Source organism: Pelophylax lessonae (genome assembly GCF_965119305.1).
Source record: "Pelophylax lessonae genome assembly, chromosome: 5".
NCBI classification, from domain to species: Eukaryota; Metazoa; Chordata; class Amphibia; order Anura; family Ranidae; genus Pelophylax; species Pelophylax lessonae.
The window spans coordinates 399,054,717-399,074,671 of record NC_138772.1 but is presented as its reverse complement, the minus strand read 5'-3'; the positions used below and the strand labels follow the sequence as shown (position 1 = coordinate 399,074,671).

Genomic DNA, 19,955 nt, shown 5'->3' with positions numbered 1-19,955 from the left:
TCCGCCCAGCGAAGAATGCAAGCCACTTCTTTGGCCGCTCGGACACTCTTGGTGCCCCCCTGATGATTGACATAAGCCACGGCCGTGGCATTGTCCGACTGGATCCGAACCGGGCTGCCCTGGAGCTGCTCGGTCCAGTGAATCAGACAAAGTCTGATCGCTCTCAGTTCCAATACATTTATCGGTAATCTGGATTCTTCCGGGGACCAAAGTCCCTGGACAGATAACTGACCAAGAATTCCTCCCCATCCGGATAGACTGGCATCCGTGGTCACTATCGTCCAATATATTGGCAGAAATGACTTTCCCTGGCTGAGCATTGGAGACCGAAGCCACCAAACCAGAGACTCTCTGGTCTGTTTGCTCAATCGGATCTGATTGTCCAGGGATTCCGGATTCCGATTCCATCTGAGGAGAATCTCTTGCTGAAGAATTCGGGTATGGGACTGGGCAAATGGGACTGCTTCGAATGAAGCCACCATCAACCCCAGAACCCTCATGCAAGTCCGAAGGGAAGACCAGCTGTTGGACAGTAACAACTGGACTGCTGATTGAATCTTTCGGAGTTTCCCTACCGGAAGGAACACTCTTGTCCTGACTGTGTCTAGAATTAGACCCAGATATTCGAGCCTCTGGGTGGGAACCAGAAAAGACTTTTGCTGGTTCACCAGCCACCCGAATTCCTGTAAAGAAATCATAGTAATTTCTATGTTTTGTAGCAAGGTCTGAGGAGACTCTGCATGAAGCAGAAGATCGTCTAGGTAACCTAGAATCGATATACCTCTTTGGCGCAGAAGTGCCAACATTGGGGCCAACACCTTTGTGAAGACCCGCGGAGCCGTGGCGAGACCGAAAGGTAACGCCACAAACTGATAGTGGTTCTCCTCTACGGAAAAGCGTAGAAAACGCTGATGTCCTGCGAAAATGGGAATGTTAAGATAGGCGTCCTTGATGTCTATGGACGCTAGGACATCCCCTGGATGCAGGAAGGCTGCTACCGTGCGAATGGACTCCATTCTGAATCTTCTTATGTTGACGAAAGAATTGAGTGCTCTTAAGTCCAGAATTGGACGCACTTTGCCCTCTTTCCTGGGTATTGTAAACAGGTTTGAATAAAACCCTTGAAACCGTTCTGTCCAAGGAACGTGGACTACCACTCCTTGTTGTAGTAAATCTGTGACTGCTCTCCGCAGATCTTCTAGACGATCCGGAGATAGTCGGATATTGGAAGGGAAGAATCGCGCCGGTGGGAGAGATCGAAACTCGATCTTGTACCCTGACTTTATGACTTCGCAAACCCATTTGTCCGGGATTCTGGAAAGCCATGGATCCGGGAACCGGCGAAGACGTCCCCCCACCCCAGTTATGGGTGGGGGCGCACCTTCAGGCTTTGGATGGTTTATCTTCAGGTCTGGAGGGGGCGGGCTTTTGCTTGCCCGACCAACGACCCCTGACGCCTCCTGCAGGAGCTTTGGAGGACTTCGTTTTTTCACCCGCTGGACGAAAAAACCTCTTGTGAGCAGAAAAAGAAGGCCCTCGTCTTTGACGAGTTCCTCTACCTTTAAAATTTTGCGGTAAAAAGGTGCTTTTTCCACCGGTGAGATCCTTAATGATCTCATCTAAGTTGGCTCCAAATAGACGCTCTCCTGAAAAGGGGATATTAGCCAATGCTTTTTTGGAACCTTGGTCGGCTATCCAACCTTTTAGCCACAGTGTACGCCTGAGAACCACTGCTGAGACTGATGCTCGCGCCATTAATGGAGTGGCGTCTAACGCCGCATCACATACAAACTGTAACCCCTGTATCATTTGTTCCAACAAATCTGATACCGCCTGAGGGACTTCTTCTAAGTCCCGGCGTAACCACTTGGTCCATTCAGTTACAGCCTGCGAAACCAGACCAATAGCAATTATTGGCCTGAAAGCTGATCCAATCAAGGAAAACATGGTGCGAGACATAGCTTCTATCTTGCGATCCACTGGATCTTTAAAAGAGGGAGCGTCTTCTAAAGGAATAAACCGTGGCTTTATTCAATCTAGCAATTGGTGAATCCACCACAGGTGGTTCTGTCCATTTCTTAATAAGGGTTTCCTCAAACGGATAACGCCTGTCAATGCGTTTAGAAATATTAAAAGTGCGTTTTGGCAGACGCCATTCTTCATCGATTGGATTGCCAAAACATTTGGGCAATGGAAAAACCTTTGCTACTTTGATGCGCTTTTTAGTCCCAAAAGGGATCTCAGTTTCAGCTATTTCTGATGGAATACCCTGTAACCTTAAAGTCTCTTGAACAGATACAATGAGTGCGTTTACCAACGCTTCCTCTCGGGCTATGGCTGATGCCGAAACATCCTCCTCACTGTCTGAAGAGACAGGACCCGAGACACCAATACCAGATGAAGTACCTGCAACTGCAGAAATAGGCTCAGAGTCTGAATCCGAGGTTTCAGATAATAAGGGGTTAGGCGGGGGTCGCTTTCTTGCGCCCTGTCCCTGACAAGCCACTTCCACCCGGGACACAAAAGTTTCCATAATAGCTGACAAAGATTCAATTGTCAATGGGGTGCTGGAGGATCCCGCAGACCCCTCGAGGGGATCCGGAGGAGATACATGAGTGGCAGGGTCCATGTTAATACAGGACACTTTTGCCAGCAAAAACAAAAAAACTTTTTTTTTTTTTTTTTTTTTGTGTGTCTCCCCCTAGCGCAATAGCGCCCCTCAGAGTACCTGCTTCTCGATCCCAGAGAGAGAGAGAGGGACCCCCAAGGCTCACCAACCGATGCAGTGCAGTTTCCAATAAACTGCAGCCAGCGTCTGTCTTACACAGACTGGAAGGAGCTGTTTGCTTTTTCCCGGGCAGAAGGCGTGGCTCCGCCCCCTGTGTACGCCTTCCGGCGTTCCCAGCCCTCCACGAGGAAGCTGGGCTCACAAAACATGGCCGCCCCCATAGAAGAGACATAAGACTCCAAAAACATGGCGGCCGGCGTGACCTGAGGACATATATGCATTCGGTCTACGGCAAAATGGCGGCGGACCGCCGATATCGTCTTCCCAGCACATCCACCTGCACTCTGCTGAGAGGTGACATATGGATCTACAGAGATACACTGCACATAAGGTAGGATTATACCTCCTATGTCTACTGTAATGTTACAGTCTGCTGGGTAGAGTGTTAGCTCTTGAACCAAGTCCACTTCCCACAAACACATGCTGTATTACAAGGGGGACTTGTAAGTATCAGATATATACTGACCATGTATGGAGGGGCCCATAATATATACTGCCTCATAAATGAGGAAAAAAAGGGAACGTTTACTCACCATACCGAACCGACAGGCACCCTCTCTTCACAATACCCTCTCCACCGGGGTGGGGGTTTGTGGACGCCTCGACTCTTCTGGTACCTGGCGTCCAAGCGAGCTTTTAACTCGCAAAGTCAGTCCCTTTACTGGGACTCCGTCGCGGCCGACTCAGCGCACTGGTCTGCACGCGCTTTTAGGCAGAAACCGGGGTGACCACTGGATCTCAACATCCAGCCCGTCGCCCGGCCCCGCATACTTACTTGAATATGTCGCGGCCGACCAAGCGCAATGCCATGGTCTGCACGCGCTCGTAGGCCGGCTGGGGTGACCACAAGTGTCGCCCAGTCCGGCATTTTTGCTTGAAGATCTCACAGGAAAAAAACACTGGAGAAAACTACCTAAAAAATGTCTTTTTCTTAAAGAAAAAAAGTCTTGCCAGGACCAAAAGATCCCAGCAAGGAACTTAGGTCCTTACTCCTGACTAGACAGAAAAAAACTGATTCCCTGTAGCAGAGAGAGGGAGGATATACCCTCAGGGACTGCCCCCTAGGGTGGAGCCAGAACGTTTTGTCATTCTGCCTAGTCCTACTCCTGCGGAGACAACATAACCCAGCTCTTGAGAATCAAGAAGACTACGTCTGTCAATGAGCGATAGAGAAAATGGCTGCTGCTCTTACACTGATGCAGCCAGGCATGCCCTCACCCAAAATGGCAGCCGAAAACGGCGCCGACAGTCAGGAGCCCAGGAACCCTGGCCACCGCAGGTATCCACTATAGAAAGCCCCCCAGGACAAGGTAAGAGCCTTAATCCCCCCCCCCCCACGCAGTGGGCGCCGCTAGAGTGCCCCCATAAGGAGCAGGGAGGCAGGATCCTCCAAGACCGGCCAGGGGGGACACCACAGAGATCGCAGCTCTGACATCCCCAGGAGTGGGCCCACATCAGAGGACTGTCCCAGGGACAGGGGGGGGGGGCGCCATTTTGTGGGGCACCGTCGTGGCAAGGCCTGGGCAGACCGCAGGCCAGACTGGGGTACCATAAGGATCTAGATTATCCAGGGCGAAGCCCAGCCCGGCTGTCGCTTGTAGTTCTCCAGAAGGATCCCCCTGACTAGCTTTAGCGAGTGAAGAAAAATAAAAACATTTTTCAAAGAATAAAAGCAAAACTGAGACTGGAGTCCCAGCAGGGTAGCCTAGGTCCTACTCCTGAGCTAGGCAGCAATAAACTGATTAGTAAGCTCTAAGTGTCTGAGGGTAATGTCGAGAGGGACAGCCCCTAAGGCGTGTCTAGTTAAAGCTTTTTAATGAAGTTTCACTACCTAGCCTGCTCCTGCAGAGGGAGCCATTACCCAATAGTGATGAAACTTGGAAGAGGCTGCATTTGTAAGAGAAATACAACTTTCTTTATTGTACATCACGGGACACTGATAATTACTATGTGGGATGTCCTAAAGCAATGCCCTTGAGGGGAGGGAGACACAATCACAGAAACTGCCACCTAAGAAGGAAATATTCTGCCGCCCGTAACATAGTTGTGGCCAAAGCAGTATCCTCCGTGGCTTTGATATCCATCTGGTAAAATCCTGTGAATGTATAAACCAAAAAAGACCATGTAGTGGCCTTAGGCACCTGAGCCACTGATACATGATACTGGATGGCTCAAGATGCCCCCACACACCTGGTTGCGAGCACTCTCACCAAAAAGTTTTGGGGACCTTGCCCTTTCAAACCATAGGCTTGAATAATTAACTGGCAGATCCAAATGAAAATAGTTAACTTGGATGCCTTCTGCCCTTCTTGGGCTCTGCTTGCAGCACAAACCAAGATTCCTGACCTGCGCTGACAATTCAAGTAAATCCTGACCGCCTGAACTACCTAAAGAGCATGCAGCGATCTTACTCGACAGTGTCCTGATTCAAGTGAAAACTAGAAACTACTCTAAGCAAAAAAGATGGAGGAGGACGCAACATCACCTTCTGATGTAAAACGAAGAACAGCTCCTTGCGTTAGAGCGGTCAGCTCTGACACTCCACTTGCTGAAGTGATAGCAACCAAAGAAGCCACCTTCTGAGTCGAAGCAATAACAGTTTAACCACTTCTGGACCGGTAGGATTTGCCCCCTTAATGACCATGCCATTTTTTGCGATTCGGCAATGCGTTACTTTACAGAAAATTGTACGGTCTTGCGACGCTGTACTGAAAATAAAATTGATGTCCTTTTTTCCCACAAATAGAATTTCTTTTGGTGGTATTTGATCACCTGTGCGCTTTTTATTTTTTGCGCTATAAACAAAAAAAGTGACATTTCTGGAAAAAAAAAAAAAAACTGAATTTTTGTAAAATCTTACCTGTAAAATTCCTTTCTCTGAGTCCTCCGACAGTCGCCGCCTCTCCATATTCGTCACAATGGGGGTAATTGACCTTTGCTCCGTAGGAGTAGCTAGGCAACAGAATATGTCAATATTAAAGCTTTTAGCATATCCCACCCCCAGGGGGTGGTCCCCTCAGTCAATACCCTCCTGCTTCCTGTATCCATACCTCAGTTTCAGTAGAATAGCAGTAGAGTACATAAACAAACCCCAAAAGAGGGGCGGGGGCGGCGACTGTCGGAGGACTCAGAGAAAGGAATTTTACAGGTAAGATTTTACAAAAATCCCGTTTTCTCTTACGTCCTCCGACAGTTGCCGCCTCTCCATATTCGGCACAATGGGGACGTCCCAAAGCAGTGCATGCATTAGGGGTGGGAAACGCAGCCGCGCCTAAGGCAACGCCGGACGCATATCAGAGAAAGTAACCTTACCAAAGGAAGGAAACCAGCTGGGCAGCATGAAAAAAAAAAAAACTTTGCTCAAAAGGAGCAACAACCCAGGAAGAACAAATAACCCAGGGATAAAAACATCCCAAACAGCCAAGGGCCCAAAAACAAGGGACCCTAAGGTACTGCCGCACTAAGAACCTTGCAGCCAAAGAAAGCATCTGCCGATGCCTGAACATCCACTTTGTAGAACTTTGAGAAGGTGTGAACGGACGACCAAGTCGCCGCCTTACACACCTGGGCCACAGAAGCCCTATGATGACAGGCCCAAGACGTACTCAGAGATCTGGTAGAGTGCGCCTTCACAGGCATAGGGGGAACTTTTCCCTTCAAAGCATAGGCCTGCTCAATGGTCTGTCTGATCCATTTGGCGATGGTAGAAGCCGACGCCGCCATGCCCTTCCGAGGTCCCTCAGGAAGGACAAAGAGAGAATCCATCTTGCGAAAGGATTTTGTCGATGACAGGTAAACCCTGATCGCCCGAACAACATCCAAGGAATGTAAGGCCACCTCCTTCGGATGCTTAGGCTTCGCGCAAAGCGAAGGCAAGACAATGTCCTCATTGGAGGTGAAATTCCGAGATCCTTTTCGGAAGAACAGAAGGATTAGGTCGCAAGACCACCTTATCCAAGTGAAGCACCAGATACTGAGACCTGCAGGACAAAGCTGCCAGCTCCGACACTCTGCGAGCTGAAGTGATCGCCACCAAAAAGGCGACCTTCCTAGACAACAGAGGCAATGAGATCTCCCTGATCTTCTCAAAGGGAGCATGTTGTAACACGGACAGAACAAGGTTCAAGTCCCATGGAGGCAAAGGCTCCCTCCAGGTGTCGCACCCCTTGGACAAAAGTGCCAACCAGAGAATTAGACGACACAGGGCGCTGAAAGAGAACGGCCAGTGCAGAAATCTGACCCTTAATCGTGGCCAACGCCAAACGCTGGTCCACACCCGTTTGAAGGAAAGACAACACCCGAGACACCGAGTATGAGCGGGGGGAAAACCCCCTGGACTCACACCAGGCAAAATAGGCCTTCCAAGTACGGTAGTAAATCTTCCCCGAAGAGGCCTTTCTAGCATTGATCAAAGTATGAATGACCTCCGGGGAGAGACCCCTATCCTTCAGGACCTCGGTTTCAACAGCCAGGCCGTCAAAGCCAGCGACTGTAAAGCAGGATGGAATATCGGTCCTTGAGACAGAAGATCTTCTCGAAGAGGCAGACGCCATGGAGCGTCGACCGCCAGATTCACAAGGTCTGCGTACCAAGACCGGCGGGGCCAGTCTGGCGCCACCAGAATCACCGTGAGCGGTTCCGAGGACAACCTGCGAAGGAACCGGGATAGCAACTGAATCGGTGGGAAAGCATACATCAGTCGATACTGATGCCACGGAGCCACTAACGCGTCTGACGCGTCCGCCCGAGGATCGCGCGCCCTTGCCACGAACCTTTCCACCTTGTTGTTCAGACGAGACGCGAACAGGTCCACATCTGGGAGACCCCACTTCGCGCACAACATCTGGAAGACATCCGGGTGGAGCGACCATTCCCCCTGGTCCAGAGACTGGCGACTCAGATAATCCGCTTGCCAGTTCTCCACCCCCAGAATGTGAACCGCCGTGATCGCCGGGACGTGCGCCTCGGCCCAGGATATCGGCCACTTCCCGAGCCGCTCGGGCACTCCTGGTTCCCCCTTGGTGGTTGATGTAGGCCACCGCTGTGGCATTGTCCGTCTGCACCCGAACCAGACGGCCCTGAAGCCTGTCCGTCCAACGTCGAAGGCAGAGATTTATCGCCCGCAATTCCAGATTGTTGATCGGAAGGGAGGATTCCCCCTCCGACCAAGTACCCTGGGCGGACAGAACGCCCAGAACACCACCCCAGCCCGACAGGCTGGCATCTGTGGTGATCACCGTCCATGAAAGCGGACGAAAAGACTTGCCCCCCCGACACCGCCGGGGACTGGAGCCACCACAGAAGATCCCTTCTGGTGCGAGGACTCAACGAGATCTGAAGATCCAGAGATTGTGGTCGCCCGTCCCACCTGGACAGGATCTCCGCCTGGAGACCCCTCGTGTGGAACTGGGCAAAGGGAATCGCCTCGAAAGCCGAGACCATCAAACCTAGACACCGCATGCCCGTCCGGAGGGATGAGCACGGAACGTCCCGAAGGGACCTGACTTCGTCCTGAAGTGTCCTGAGCTTGTCCTCCGGTAGGAAGACCTTCGCCTGAACAGACTCCAGGATCATTCCCAGATAGGGAAGACGAACCGACGGGCACAGCGTCGATTTTGGGAAGTTTATCGTCCAACCAAACTCCTGCAGAGTCTGCATCGTGACGGACAGGTCCTTCACCAGACCCTGACTGGTCGCAGACCGAACCAGAATGTCGTCCAGATACCCCAGGATTGATATACCCTAGGCTCTCAATAAGGCCAGAACTGGTGCAAGCACCTTGGTGAACACCCGCGGAGCCGAAGCGAGACCGAAGGGTAACGCCACGAATTGGTAATGATCCTCCGCAAGGCGAATCGAAGGTACCTCTGGTGACCCTCGAAAATGGGGATGTCAAGATACGCATCCTTCAAATCGATGGATGCCATGAATTCTCCCGGAACTAGAGCAGCCACCACCGAGCGCAGGGATTCCATGCGGAACTTGCGAACCCGCACAAAGCGGTTCAGAGCTTTCAAGTCCAGAATCAGACGTACCTTGCCCTCCTTTCTGGGCACAGTGAACAGATTTGAATAAAACCCCCGAAATCTGTCCCGATGAGGCACCGGAACCACCACTCCCTGAGCCCGCAGGTCCTGCACCGCCAGGTGCAGATCCCGCAAACGCTCCGGAGACAGCTGAAGATTTGAGGGAAAAAATCTGCCCGCCGGCCGAGAGAGAAACTCGATCTTGTATCCAGATCGAACGATTTCCTGAACCCACCTGTCCCGAACGCGGGCCAACCAGGGTTGAAGAAAACCGAGCAAACGTCCCCCCACCTCAGAACTGGGTGAGGGCGTCCCTTCAGGCCGCGTTGTTATGGGCAGCGGACCCGGACTGGCCGGACTTCTGCTTACCTGCCCGCGGTTTCTTTTGGGAGCCTTGACCCTTGAAGGGCTTGCCCTTATAGTGCGACCGAAAGGCACGAAAGGACCCCTGAGAGGGCCTAAACGAAGCATGCTTCTTACCTTGAGCACCCTTAGCCTTGTGAGATTGGGGCAAGAGCGTGCCCTTACCCCCAGAGATCCCCTTAATCAGCGTCTCCAGTGAGTCGCCAAAAAGGCGAGATCCCGTATAGGGCAAATTAGCCAAAGTCTTGCGAGAAGATTGGTCCACAGACCAACATTTCAGCCAAAATCAAACGGCGTGTCAACACCGCCACGCTGTGCACACGTGCAGCCAAAGGAATTACATCTAATTCCGCATCACACAAATACATGACACCCTGATGAATCTGATCCACCATAGCCAATGTTGTCGGCGGGGCAGAATCAGCCACCAGGACGCGCCTGAGTACCTGCGTCCAATCCGCGACATCCTGAGCTGCCATAAGGGAAGCAAAAATAGCTTTTAGCATGGAACCGGTAACCGAGTAAGTATGGCGGGCAAGAGACTCCAGTCTCCTGTCCGTAGGGTCCCGGGAACACCGGGGTATCCTCTGCCGGAATCGCAGTGGATTTATTCAAAACCGCCACCACGTGATCCACCGGAGGTGGTACACACCAACGTTCAGCGGGCGTGAAAGGATAACGCAGCTTGAACCTACTTGGCACAGCAAAAGGCTTTTTTAGATTGCGCCATTGTTCACTAACAGCGCGCTGAAAATCCTCAGTGCAAGGAAAAACCTGCGATGTTTTGCGTCTCCGCTGTGTCCCATAAGAAGCCAGAACGGCAGGCGGACACGGTTCATCCTGTAAATGCAGCGTTTGTTTGATAGAAGCAACCAATTCATCCATGATTGCAAGCTCTTCAGACGAGCCAGGGGGGCAATCATCAACCCCCTAAACCTCTGCCTCCCCTTCCGACCCTGCAAAGTCCAGGGACGAATGGGACCCCGATAAGGGGACCCCAGCCATAGCAGCCCCATCACCATCGCCCTCTGAATCAGAGGAGATTGAAACTCTGGGCCGTTTTGTGGATTGAGCAGCCACAAGCATCTGTACCTGAGCAGTCAGGTTAGCCACAATGGTGGCCAAATCGCCCCCCTCAGGGGGAACAGAAGCAGCCCCTTGGCCTCCCAGTAAAGTGGGAGGAAATTTGCTTTCCTGAGAATCCATGCCCCCAAAAGTTTGCAGGATAAAAAAAGGGTAACTGCCCCTTTAAAAGCGCGGCGAGCGCAGCCCACCGCACACACACACCAGCACAAGCCGACCCCCACAGGGAAAAGTACAAATTCAGGCAAGGAATACAGGAATAAAGAGGGTAAAAACCTGGAGAGATCACTGCTGCTGCTGTATCGATCGGTGTGCCCAGGGAAAAGGAAGTGATGCAATCAAGGCCGCTCCTATAAAGCCTATGGAAGGCTACAAAAAAATGGCCGCCGGGGGAGGAAGTAAAGGCAGAGATCCTGCAGTGCTAACATGAGGCCGGAGCGATCGCCGCCAAAATGGCGGCGCTTGGCGCCAAAAACGCCGCTCCCCGCACACAGTAAAACACCCTCACACGCCTGCAGTATAATAAAAAATGGTGGACCGCAGCAGCGGCCGCCACATGTATGCACAAACACGATCAAATCATGCCCCACAGCATACAGCCTGTCACACAGTAATAGAAGCACACAGTCTGAACACAGAAACAGTGCAGTATGTCCCCCTCCTTGCAGTCCACAGAATGCAGCCAAAACAGATAGGGAGTCCAATAGTGTGTACAGAAACAGGGTTACACAGTCCCAGACTGACACCCCCTAAACAGACAGGTCCCCACACAGATACACTTACCTTCTAAATGGCGTGGGGAGCCCGCCCAAGCGATCAAGCCGCTGCACAGAAGACAGGGAGAGTCGCAGCCAGGACGCATCAAAACTGCGGTGCGAAACCGCATGGCGTCCAGTGAGGTAGCCACCTCACCGCAGCATCCCTGCAGCGAACAGGGATGGGTCGTTCACCAATGCCAGGAAAAAACCTGACTGAACGCTCGATGGCAGGCTGGGAAGCCACTGCCACCCACAACCTGCAACCAGGGGGGCCAGCCCGAGACCCAGCCCGCACGATCCTCTTCATCAGAAGAACTAACTAATGCTGACAAAAGTAACAGCTAAGTAAAGAGAGAGAAAAAAACTCAAATAAAATCAAAAAGAAGATAAAGGCTGAGACAAAATGCCCCAGCACAGAAAAAGCCAGCTAACTCCTGAAAGCTAGACAATGAAACTGAGGTATGGATACAGGAAGCAGGAGGGTATTGACTGAGGGGACCACCCCCTGGGGGTGGGATATGCTAAAAGCTTTAATATTGACATATTCTGTTGCCTAGCTACTCCTACGGAGCAAAGGTCAATTACCCCCATTGTGACGAATATGGAGAGGCGGCGACTGTCGGAGGACGTAAGAGAAAACATGTTTTTCACTTTCTGCTATACAACTTCCCCCCCCCCCCCCCAAAAAAAAAAAACTATTTTTTTCATCCTTTTAGGGCAATTTGTATTCTGCTACATATTTTTGGTAAAAAAAAAAAAAAAAATAGCAATAAGCGTATTTTGATTGGTTTGCGCAAAAATGATAGCGTCCACAAACTAGGGGAAATATTTATGTAATTTTTATTTATTTATTTTTACTAGTAATGGCAGCGATCTGCAATTTTTAGCGGGACTGCGACATTGCAGCAGACAGATCAGACCCTTGACATTTTTTACACTTTTTGGGGGGGGGGAATCAGTGACACTACAGTAATCAGTGCTAAAAAGATGCACTGTTACTGTAATAATGACATTGGCAGGGAAGGGGTTAACCTAGGGGTGATCAAAGGGTTAAGTGTGAGCCAAGGGGAGTGTTTACTAACTGTATGGGGCTTGTGAAATGATCAGAGAGACCTGTGATCCTATATAGCAGGATTACAGGCGCTCTGTGATCATTTCAGAGAGAACAGTCAGCTTTACAACAGCTGACCGTTCTATCTCAGTGGGGCGTGATCGCAGATGCCCAGTGCATCGACATCCCCACTGCCTAGTGGAGCCCCCTAGCACCAGGCGCGCAAACCAATGTAGGGCTACGTCGGTTCAGGCAGGAGTGGCTGCCTGTCACAGTAAATGTTCGGCGGGCTGTCTTAAAGCGGTTAAACTGGTTCAAAAGGTGGCCTCTGCAAGGACAGTCAAAAACAAATTCAAGACCCAAGGACACAAGGGTGGCCTGACAGGAGGAACTGTCTGCATTACACCCCGTATAAAGTATGGATCAAGGAGTGAGAAACAACGGCTTCTAGAAAAAAATGGACAGGAAAGAATCTGACTCCTAATGGTACCTAAGGCCAATCTCAGTTCCCTTCCCGCTAGGGGAAAGGAAAAAAAACTCCCACTATCCACTTTCTGGCTTCAATCCAGGCAAAAATATTTTCAAGTCCTGTAATTGAAACTCCCTGAAGCCGACTTCCAGGCGCTCAACAGAGCGGAGATAACAGGACCCAAGACCATTCGGTTAAGCTGGACTGGAAGTGTCCAAGGCTACGTCAGAGTACCAAGTCCTCCTGGGCTAATTCGGCTAACACTATTACCAGTGTTACCACCTCCCAGATTTTCCACAAAAGATGCGGTAGTAGTCGAAACAGAAGGAAGGCATTAATTAGGGAGAACTGGTTCCTAAGGTGTTACCAGTGCATCTACCCCTATTTCCAGTGAGACTCTCGTCCTGCACACAACCTTTCCAACTAATTGTAGAACTTGTTATCCACTAGATCACTGATGGCGAACCTTGGCACCCCAGAATGCTTAGCATCATGGGAAATGTAGTTCCAAAACATCTGGGGTGCCAAGGTTCGCCATCACTGCACTAGATCCACGTGCAGAGTTCCCCAAAGTTGGCAGATTGCCCAAAAAAAAATCTCAGGAAGCAGGAACCTCGTGGTCCCAGCATTAGTTGCCGATGACTGGAAAAACCCCCGTTATTATTCTTTACCTGGAATATGTACTGGTGACAGGGACAGCACCTGTTTTGCCCCAGATGGAATGAGGTTCCCTTCCAGAGTTGCACGCCACTGTAGAGGCATTGTCGGATTGGACCTACAACTGGTTCGTCCAATAATCTAGAGCAAGGTGTACTGGCAAAAAGTTTCAAGATATCAATGGGCAGTAGTCTCTCCTGTGGAAACCAAGTCCACAGAACTGTAGCCACCTTCAAACCAACTGGAGCGACTTGCCTCAGTGGTTATCTTCCAAACCCCTGAAAGGAAGAATTTCACCCTCTCTAGATTCCAAACCATCACCCACCAATTTTAGCTCTGCAACACCCCGGGAACAGAGCCCTCTGGCAATCCAATGCTTGGATCTTCATGTTCCAGACAGAAGGAATAACTCTACAAAAAAAACTTGGAGTAGGACTTTCCTGAAACCGACTGCTTCTTGAGCAAAGATTATTAGGGCAGACCAGGATTGACACCCCCTGTGACTTCAGCAAGTCCAGCACTGGGCTTGGAGCTTTGTGAACCCTCGGGAGCTGTGGTTAGCTCGAAGGGCTGAGTCACAAATGGAGCAATTTTAGCTGGTATAACAGGGAAAACATAGCAACTTTATTAGCCAACGACCCCCAAGGATGCAGGCCCAAAACAACCTTGGTCTACCACTGTGCAACCCCGTAGGTATGCAAGTATGCAGGTACCCATGTATGCTGTTATGTAGGCACCTAGGTATGCCAATATGCAGGTATAGAAGTATTTTTGCCATACATGCATTTATGTATGCAGTTCAAAGCAAATAAGCATATATGTATGCAGTTCAAGGCAAATAAGCATATATGTATGCAGTTCAAGGCAAATAAGCATATATGTATGTAGTTCAAGGCAAATAAGCATATAAGAATATGCCAAAAAGCAGCGCTTGCAATGATATAAATAGTGAAATATAAATACTTGGGTGTAAATAACAAATACATAAACAATAAGGTGCAATAGTACTGAATTAGATCATACGTAGGTGCATAAAGTGCAATTGTGCTAAATCCAAACAATTTTGAATACAATGGTAATGAGCCAAAATAAGGTGCTCAATATAAGTGCAAAAGTACAAATAATAACGGTATCAATGTCCACAATATAAAAATTCAAAGAATTGCTCAAATTAATAATCCCTTAATTAAGTGCAATGGTGCTCAATAAGGTGCTGATGCCAAAGGTGCGCCACACAGTGGAAGGTGCCTCGCGTCCCCCTAAGAGAATCCACTCACCAAAGCCAGTCAAATGAGCCTAAGAATTGTATGGACCTGTAGTTCAACAAGGAAACTCTCTCCAGTGTCAGTCAAAAAAGGAATAAACTGACAGTGAAGCCCACAAAAGGTTTATTAATACAAATGGTTAAAAGTACTCACAAACAGGAAAAGATACTGGGCATGTAGAAGATACAATATCCACTTAACCACTTGCCGACCAGTCACTGGGACTGTACTGCGGCAAAGTGGCTCAATTCCATCCAGCGACGTAGACCTCCTCCCCCTGTATGCGCGCTCCCGCTGTTTTCAGTCACAGCGGGAGTCGGGCCAGGGGAGGAGCGGCGGCGATCGCCGCTGCTCTTCCCCGATCGTCGGGGAATCGAGTTTGGAGATCCACCCGCTTGTGTAAAACAGAGCGGGCGGATCTCCTAAGTGACAAACAGCATAGCTGAACATGCGATCTGTCCCTGTGTCACTCAGTCACCTCCCCCCACACACGTTAGTAAGCACCAGGCATACATTAACCCCTCCCTCTCCAATAAAATTAACCCCTTCCCTGCCAGTGTCATTTTTACAGTAACAGTGCATATTTATAGCACTGATTACTGTAGTAATGTCACTGGTACCCCCAAAAGTGTCAAAAATGTCAGTCAAGGGTCCGAACTGTCCGCCGCAATGTCGCAGTCCCGCAAAAAAAAAAAAAAAAAAAAAATCGCAGATCGCCGCCATTACTCGTTAAAAAAAAAAAACAAAACACCAAGAATGACAAAAATCTTTCCCTTAGTTAGTAAACGCAATAACTTTTGCGCAAACCAATCAAAAAACGTTTATTGTGATTTGTTTTACCAAACATAGGTAGCAGAAAACAAATTGGCCAAAAATGTAAAAAAAATTAAATTTTTTTTGGGGGGGAATTTCATATAAAAAAAATGTTCAAAATATTGTTATTTTTTCAAAATAAAACGCTCTTTATTTGTTTATAGCGCAAAAAGTAAAAAAAAAAAAAAAAAAAAAAAAAAAAAAAAAAAAAATCGCACAGATGGTCAAATACCACCAAAAGAAAGCTCTGTTTGTGGGGGAAAAAAAAGGACGTAAATTTAGTTTGGGTACGGCGTCGCACTACCGCGCAATTGTCAGTTAAAGTTGCACAGCGCCAAATCGCAAAAAGTGGCCTGGACGTAAGACAGCAAAATCCTCCGGTGGTAAAGTGGTTAAACAGCGATCACAGCTCCTTCCGGGAACGCAGCCGGCATGCGTTCCACGGAATCCAGGAAGTGATGTTTGGTGGTAGCCGTTTGCCGAAAGTGCATCACTTTATGCACCTAGGTATGATCCAATTCAGTACTATTGCACCTTATTGTTTAAGTATTTATGTTATTTACACCCAAGTATTTATATTTCACTATTTATATCATTGCAAGCGCTGCTTTTTGGCATATTCATCATTCTGAGTTTTCACTTAGTGGGCAGCAGCTGCAGTACACATAACCTACCACTACTTTTATTTAACACATTCAACTTTTAGCACGGGTTATAATTTTTGTAATTCACAAATAAGCATATATGTATGCAGTTCAAGGCAAATAAGCATATATGTATGCAGTTCAAAGCAAACAAGCATATATGTATGCAGTTCAAAGCAAACAAGCATATATGTATGCAGTTCAAAGCAAACAAGCATATATGTATGCAGTTCGAGGCAAATAAGCATATACAGCATCTCCCAAAAGTGAGTACACCCCTCACATTTTTTGTGAATATTATTTAATATTTTCATGTGACAACACTGAAGAAATGACACTAAACCACTGGCAACAAAAGGGAGTACACCCCTAAGTGTAAATGTCCAATATAGGCCCAAAGTGTCAAAATTTTCAGTAGATTCCTGCTGCTTGGATTTGCATCATGGCTGAACACCCCTGTGAATACAGCTTTAGGCTGGAAGACTTGTTCTACAAAATAGAAAAGCATCTTACTATTATAAGCCATGTGTGAATTTCTGAGCTCACCTATTTCCACTTGGGTACTGTACTACAATATCATGATCTTCATCAATGCCACAGACCGTGCCCGTAGTTGTAAGTGTTTCAAACATGCCATCAGTCCAGCCTCCATGACCATGTTGCAATGACTGAACAATTTCAAGTTCTAGATCAATATTCACAAGATCACCAATCATCAGACCACCTGGATTGCGATTACCATTTTGCTCACCTAAAGAAAAAAAAGAAAAAAAGGAATTAACGAGCACCAGCAAATATCAAAGTACAACAAATGCACTAAACCTAGAAATAAATTCCATTCCAGTGTCACCCTCCTTAGATTGACTTCATAAGCCTTTAAAAGTGGGAGAAAAATAGATGGGACATCCTTTGACCATCTGAACTCCCTGCTTTTCTATTTCCTATTGTTCTGTTACTTCTTTGGAGTTCCATAGCCCTGTTGCTATTAATATGATGTGGAGAGGGTTATGTTAAATGCATTAGCAGATTTAGATGGACTACTTGACTTACAAACTGAAGCTGAACTCCATCGAACATTTTTTTAAGCAGTTATAGCAACAATTCTTGTTCCTTTTGATATAAAGGTTTTGCATAAAACAATAGCTAATAGTGGGTCTCAACCCATTTGTTGGAAAGTTTGTTAAAGGAAGTTGAAAAATAACAGAATTAAAAAAAAAAAAAAAAAGATGCGCTCATTTAGTAAAATATAGAAATGTGCATTTATTATTTTTTTTAGCATTAGAGCCTGCAAAGCATTGGAACGGTGTGGCATGCTCTGGCTCCTGCAGACTCTTCCTCCACCTCAGGTCCAAATCTCAAGTACAGACCTTCAGTTGTATATTTGGAAGATGTATCAATAAATTATAAGTGCAGTAAATTTCTTCAATGTACTTCAATGTTCGACCCAAAGCTCTTAACCAATGCAAGAGAACCAGGCATCACTGTACAGAAACCAATTCGGCTTGAAAGGAAGACATGCTTCATTAAAAAAAAAAAAAAGGTAAAAAAAAGTTATGTAAATGGCAGTTATAGAGAAAAATAATAGGAATTTTGTAACTGTAAATTCCATATCTTGTACAGGACAGGAATGGATATAAGCCATGAGCATGGGTTCTATGCCACTACCTTCAGGTGATTGGACAATGAGAAAAGCTTTGCTAGGAACTGCCCCCCCCCCCCCCCCAGGAACCCAAATAACCCCGACCACTCCGTCTCAACCCAAATAACCCGGACCACTCCGTCTCAACCCAAATAACCCCGACCACTCCGTCTCCCCAGTCATTCTCTCTCGGTCTTCAAATAAATAGGCTGCCATCCCATGCAAGTACGGCACACAGAGCTGCACAGTTGTTAGGTGGGTCTTAGGGGAGCCACAGGAATGGACCACAGAGCTGCAGCTGTATAGCACCCTGTGCCTAATTTACTTGTTTCACCAAGTACCAAGGAGAGCACTGAACACAGGATCCAGTGCCTGAAACAAACATTACAGGCTGGCCCCTCCACTGCAAAAACCGAATGGTTCCCACGATGTACATCAAGGGTAACCAATCCGGAAACTGCTATTAGGCAATAAGCAGTCACATCTTGGAGGAAGTCCTAGTCAAAAAAAAAAAAACTGTAAAAGTTAGAAATCAAAAATTCTTCTCCAAGAGAAGGAGTCCATCACCAAATGACACTAGACAAAAAACTGGAGTGGGGATTACATGGGCACACTGAAGGGTGGTTGCCAGCAAAGCTCGTTAGTTCACCTGAAAGTATCCGCATATAACCCATGGTCTAAGAATCAATTCCTGTGTCCTGTACTGTAGGATAAAGATAAAAAAAAAAGATTTAAAGTGGTTGTAAACCTCCGACATGAAATATGAACAAAGCACATCCATCTATAGTGGGTACTTGTCTCAATGCAGAGCACTAAATGTCATTGCTCTGTCTCCTTCCTCTACTATCAGCATGAGTCACCTATGACAGGGGAGGGAGCTCCAGCAGATTGTTCCTGTGTGCAGGTGGGTGTGTCCATTCCACCCAATCAGCTTTCACTGAGCTCTGCAAAGTGTAACTTCAGCTCCCTGCCCACTGCTTTCTAAAACCTCAGACAAACTGTATAAATTCTGCACTTTAAAGAAGTGAGAACTTCAGATAAACAGGTACAACTTATATAGGAGGATGGACCTGAGGCCAGTCACTTCACTGGGTATATGTAAGGGTTTACAATCACTTTAAATACACTTCAGCTTTAATCTACAGCTCAAGGGCAGGAAGCAGTTACACATCCAAATTCTTTGATCGTTAACCACTGTAGACAAATGAATTTGTGAGCATTTTTCATGTGCAACAAGTTTTTTTCTGTTACACATGGTTACATTTTTCTCTAAGGCTCGGTTTTACATATGTGCAAATTGGATGCATTTTGAACCGCATCTGATTTATATGACATAAGAACCAAATCGGCTTTCTATGGAGCCAGTTCACATATACACAGTGCAGCGTCAGTGCGAATTCACTGTGAATTTTAAAAGAGAGTCCTGGGCGTTTTCTGAGCACAATTCATGAGTTTTGAACACAAATTCAATGAGGAAAAAAATGGTGTGGCCACCCCCAGCCAATATTAGATCCCTTATTCAAGCAAGCATAGCAGACCAGGAAAGGGGATTCAAGGGTTTTGTATGGATTTGGGGAGGGGGGACCTCATGCCAGTTTTTTTAATTTTGTTGTGCTGTGTGGGTTCCCCTTAAAATCTTTACCAGACCCAAAGGGCCTGGTATGGATTGGGGGGCCAATGCCGTTTTTTTTTACAATTTTTTAATGCCGGCAATTTTTTTTTTTTTACATTTAGTCATTGGTTGTTACGGACACGGTGGCCGGCTTCCCGGCCCTCTCCTTAACAACCAGCTATTGCTAAAGACGCTGGTGGATGCTGGCTCCAAAAATTTGCATCAGAACTGTATCTTAAAACGCAGCTGAACCGCTGAACAGCTGCTTTGAAAATTCAGAGTGAAACAGAGGGGAAATTTGTACCAGACATACGTGAACCTAGCCTAAGACTAGGAATTAAAACATATGTTACAGGTTTTAGAGCTGTATGTGCTACCAGAAACTATAATGGTGAATCCCTAGAAAAATGCTGAATGCAGAAGTAGGGGTGTGTATCTATACACACTGATCAACCATAACTTTATGACCATCTGCCTAATATTAAATAGGTCCCCCTTTGACCAAAAAATAGCCCTGTCCCATTGAGGCATGGACACCACTAGACATCTTAAGGTATCCTGTGGAATCTGGAACCAAGCCTTCATTAGCATATCCTTTAAATTCTGAGAGGTGGCGTTTCCATAGATCGTCCCTGTTTTTCCAGCACATCCCACAGATGCCTGACTGGATTGAGATCTGGGGAATTCAGAGGCCAAATCAACACCTCAAACCAGTTCTGCAGTGTGGGTGGGCACAGTTCCCGTACATTTGAACACAACATTGTATGGTATACTGACCACATGCATA

The 19,955-nt window shown here is 47.6% G+C and overlaps 1 protein-coding gene across 2 annotated transcripts in view; it reads right to left on the bottom strand.

Annotated features, from left to right (window-relative positions):
- MIB1 (MIB E3 ubiquitin protein ligase 1) overlaps positions 1 to 19,955 on the bottom strand; it is a 203,770-nt gene that overhangs the window by 139,091 nt on the left and 44,724 nt on the right. For both annotated transcript variants that reach the window (XM_082258499.1, XM_082258498.1), the window contains exon 6: positions 16,464 to 16,668. In XM_082258499.1, coding sequence (XP_082114625.1) covers positions 16,464 to 16,668 — 205 coding nt within the window. The remainder of the gene's footprint in view (positions 1 to 16,463; positions 16,669 to 19,955) is intronic.